We start from the raw sequence: 4,495 nt of genomic DNA, 5'->3' as shown, positions 1-4,495 counted from the left end.
TGGTCTGGCTGCTCCCCTTTGGCCTTCCTGGCATGGTTGTACCTTGTGGAACGAAGTTCCAGCCAGTGTAGCCCGCGGGACCATTGTAGCACTCAAGCCCGACCACCACGTCTAGGTGGCAGCTTTAGGTCGGGTTCGCATGGGAGTACGAATATCTATTTGGTCGTCTAATTTATTCACCCATTCGCTGGTGTTATTTTTCCAAATTCAGAGATTGGAGAATAGAAAATCGTGTTCAAGGTATGTTTCGATCGATCATTGTAATCCAAGTGGTTGTAAAAATTTGCGTTGCACCACCCAACTGTAGTTCTCAACTTGAAGTCACGGCGCGGCGAAAAACAGTAGATACGGTATAGAGTTAAGTTACTAATCCGCTTTGGTAAGCGCTAGTGTCATATTTACTGATCGTCAAGTAACTGTCGAGCTGAGGTAGGATAGCTAGATAATTGGACAAATCCGCAGTAAAATTGGATCGATTGAACTTGAGTGCTCTAATCAAGCACACATCATCTTAAATGCTGGATAGTTGAGGTCTTATGACGTCAGGTTCGTTCATGAGCAGCGATTTGTTGAAACATATATGTAGCCATCAACTTACAATTTATTTCAGATATCTGGTTAGTGGACTCAGCCCTTATTAGCTTGTTTGAACAACGGTCCGAACACCCGCACACAAAATGAATCAATATGACTTCGGCGCCATAATAATTCAACCATCAGCATTTTGTTTTACAAATGAGCTTGGATGACAAGGCGCAGTCAGAGGACACGACAAGAAAGTTCACAGTAACTTGGGTTGCGAAGATCGATCGAAGCAACGTATTGTGACGTTTCGGGGCGCGCAGTTTGAAAGCTAAAGTTATTTGGTGTGTCAAAGCCACAGAGGTACTTCAGCTATGCAGTCGAGTAAATTATTGTTGGAGGGATCAACCGCATACCAGTGCTGGTGGGCATATGTGCATTTTTGGCGACTAGTTCGACTAAGTACAAAGCTAAGTCCTTGCCCAAATCCTGAAATACACTCGCTGGTTAGTCAAGAAGTGTCATTGACGTTGTTCACAAGGTTCAGACAACAGAATTTCAATCTATCCAAGAGGCAACCATTAGAAAGTGGACCATGGGAACTCATTCGAAGGAATAACTTAATTCACTCAAGGGTAGTTATTTTCAAGAATGTGTGCCAGATATGAATAAAGGTAAACAGGTAGAGAAGCGTAGAGAGAGTCTATCAGGAACCCCGAAAATCATGGAGTTTGTGATTTCAGACGTTACAAACCGGACTCGGACGTAAGCGCCTTAATGAAAAACAGCATTTTGGTTAACACCTAAACTTGAACATGATATTTTCAACCAATTTACCAAATATTATGCGCTGTTCCGTTCCATATGCATGGAATCGAATCATGGACGAAAACTTCCACGGTTGTTGAACAATTCAACAGGAATGTTGATGTAAAAAGGTACTAGCATGTACACCAATTCAAAGGACGGTCTGAATAAATGTGTAAAAACGTTCCAGCGTGAATGGCTTCAAATGACTCCCCAAGTCCAAGCGAAACCCTAACTAGAAAACGCTACACAGAAATCTGACTGCAGATTCTGTGTCCATAGTCCATTGAGTCCTGGAACGATTTGGATACTCGCAATCTTGATGTTTTTTAGTTCCAACGGCGAAGGCATGTGCAACGGCAGTACTGTGACGTGTGTGCTTAGGACCAGTAACTTTATATGTCCGTAAGTACAACAACTAGTTGCTTAGGCCGAAGTACTTCCTCACTCCAGGGAACTAGAGTGTGAAGCCAAAGAAAAACAAGACAAAAGAATGTTCAAATGTAAAAAAGAGACTTTTTAGGAAAGAGGACTTTGTGAAAAAGGCACAAACATAATACAGGCAGCCGAACTGTCAGTTTTATCATAACTCTGTCCGCTTTCCACTAAAAAGCAGTCGTGAACAAACAGATTAACTGCACAGTAATTCTAAGGCTTAAAACACGACTGAATTCACCTTGTAAAGGGAATCAATAGGAAAAAGTGTGCAAACAATTCAGACGTCACCGTTTCACACTACTAAAACAGCCTAGGGTTCAAGAAACCGTATTAGGAAATGGCAGACAGCCAAGCAACTCCACAGTTGGCAATAAAGGCCAGATAACTGCGTTTTTTTGGAAGAAACACGTTTACAACGGAATGTGAGGAGAGGGGCGAAATAGACTACAGGTACTTCACCACGAGATCAAGTCAAATAAGTCAATCAAGATGGCCGTCTTAAAGAAAAAAGGAGAGATTCATTTACGCACCTGCTTTCAAGTAAGCGATTTCTGGGGCTGTGTAAACTGGTGTAAGAGGACGCGGCGTCTGCTCCGTGGTTTGTGATAACGGACCGGCCGAACCGAAATCGGTTAGCTTCACCAGGCGTCCTTGATCAAACACGAGCATATTGGCTGGCTTTAAGTCTCCATGGCATAAACGCGGCGTGCAGATACGGTGCAAGTAGTCCGCGCCCTGTGCAACTTGACTGGTCCAAGATATGGAATGAGCCAACGTGTATGATACATCTGGAAACTCATACAAAACTGTGAAAGAGAATAAAAGATCCCGTGCTTAGTCACCTCGTCGACGTCTTGGATACCCAAAAGCGATGTGGGGCAAATAATACACAAAGCAGCGTAAACATGCGTTTTGACCAACTTTTACCGATGAAACGCCAACTACAAAAGTATGCATCGAAACCGTCCTTCCTCAAGCTCTTTTGGTGCAGGACCCTTTTGACTGTTCCCCAGTTTTTTTCCGAATAGCTGACAACTTTATAGCACTGTTGAGTACGCATATCAGTTACTACAACTGTTTGCAACCGATGGGTGGCATCGTAAGCGGTAATTATGTGAACATTCTTTGTGTTAGGATGATAATGAGTCTAAATTTAGACGGCCCAGATCGGTGTGAATGAACCTTGACACACTATCCTTAAAACGCCTGACCAGCATCCGATAGACAAACCCAAAAATGATTGAGATAATAAGCGGACTAATTACATAGTTGACAGTTTTTCTGTTATGACTGCCACTTTTGAAAAGGAATAGCTGATAGTCTGGATACAGGCATAACTCCAAGTGGAAACGTTTGCTACAGTATTTGGTGTCTTTATCTAACTAACGTGTTGCTAATTACATCATTCGCAATAGGTGATATATTTGTCCCGCGATGATACGGTCAGCTTTCTACTACGGCCGAATTCGCTTGGTATTTTCAAGGTTCAAACACCCGGAAGTATTGTGACAGTAAAATCGTGAAGTACCACCTGCCAGATGTCTGGAATCGAGGGGGCCAAAGTACCCTTTTTATCCTCTGACTTACGGCTTAAAACACTGGCCCCTTAAATTTTAGTACCGAAAAGATTCGGCTGGCGAATAGTGTTCATTTGGAACACAGTACGCAAGGCATTATACGAGTCCCTCAAGTCAAGTTACCTTGCTTCACTTGTGACTATGGTTATGCTAAATAGATGACGCACTCGTTATAAGGGAATAGAAGAGCGCTGGCTTTCACTGAAACACGATGGAGTGGTCGGACGAATTCCTAGCTTACTGAAATAAAAGTTGTGATCAGCCATACCAGGGATCGATCTGGTCAAACTGCGATGAGAAGAGCTGTGAGGGAGCATAAAGTAAAAGCATATCAGATGAAACCTTGAGTCAAGAATAGGCATGATCCTGCGGGATCTTCACCTTCGCCTTAAACTGAGGAAATTCTATTACCATAAATGATCGAAATATCGTAATTCTTCTGCTTTGATTTCCTGTTTCCACATCTCTGTTTTCTACGTTTCGTCGTAAATTCACTCTAGTTAACGAATGGAGGAAGTTGAGGTCGACAGGAAATTAGTGATCGTGGGCCGCATAGGAAGGCAACACGGTGCATAATAGAGTGCACACACTCTGATTACCAAGAGGGTCTTCAAGGATATGGGATTCCCTCTGCAGGAATGGTCGAATGAAATATGATATTTAAACTATGATATTTTGGGATGGTCACAATAAATACGGAGCTGAGGGAAAATGCCATCACCATTGGAGGGGATTGGACGCACGTTTTAGGTGTCAAGTAAATCCAATAGTGAGGCATATCGGTTGCGGAGACAAATCTAAGGATGACAGCCTCATTTTAACGTCGTCAGGGAAGGGCTCATCTCAGTCAGGAAGAGTATGACGCTGTGACAGGCTGAAGTATACAGGACAGATCCTGTCGCTGGAAATCAAAGCGATTTCCTAATCAGCCGACAACCTATAGCTGATATAGGGTACCGGACTAGTAAACAATGTGCAATGTGGCATACAACTCCGTTACAACAGTCGGGCTTCGTATTTTTCAGTGAAAGCATCTTCGTGCGGACCTCACTACTGCATGCGTCCGTCAAATATATATATATATATATATATATATATATATTTCTATTTTCACCGTATTTTATGGGCGCTCCGCTCTCAACCCCCCAGTG

The 4,495-nt window shown here is 42.9% G+C and overlaps 1 protein-coding gene across 1 annotated transcript in view; it reads right to left on the bottom strand.

Annotated features, from left to right (window-relative positions):
• T265_06651 (hypothetical protein) overlaps positions 1-4,495 on the bottom strand; it is a gene marked incomplete at both ends in the record, with an annotated part of 14,110 nt that overhangs the window by 8,442 nt on the left and 1,173 nt on the right. Inside the window, one exon of the mRNA XM_009171971.1 lies at positions 2,298-2,573. Within this exon, the coding sequence (XP_009170235.1) occupies positions 2,298-2,573 (276 nt within the window). The remainder of the gene's footprint in view (positions 1-2,297; positions 2,574-4,495) is intronic.

The sequence above is a fragment of the Opisthorchis viverrini genome, assembly GCF_000715545.1.
Source record: "Opisthorchis viverrini unplaced genomic scaffold opera_v5_142, whole genome shotgun sequence".
NCBI lineage: Eukaryota > Metazoa > Platyhelminthes > Trematoda > Opisthorchiida > Opisthorchiidae > Opisthorchis > Opisthorchis viverrini.
This window is presented reverse-complemented; position numbering and strand designations above follow the sequence as displayed.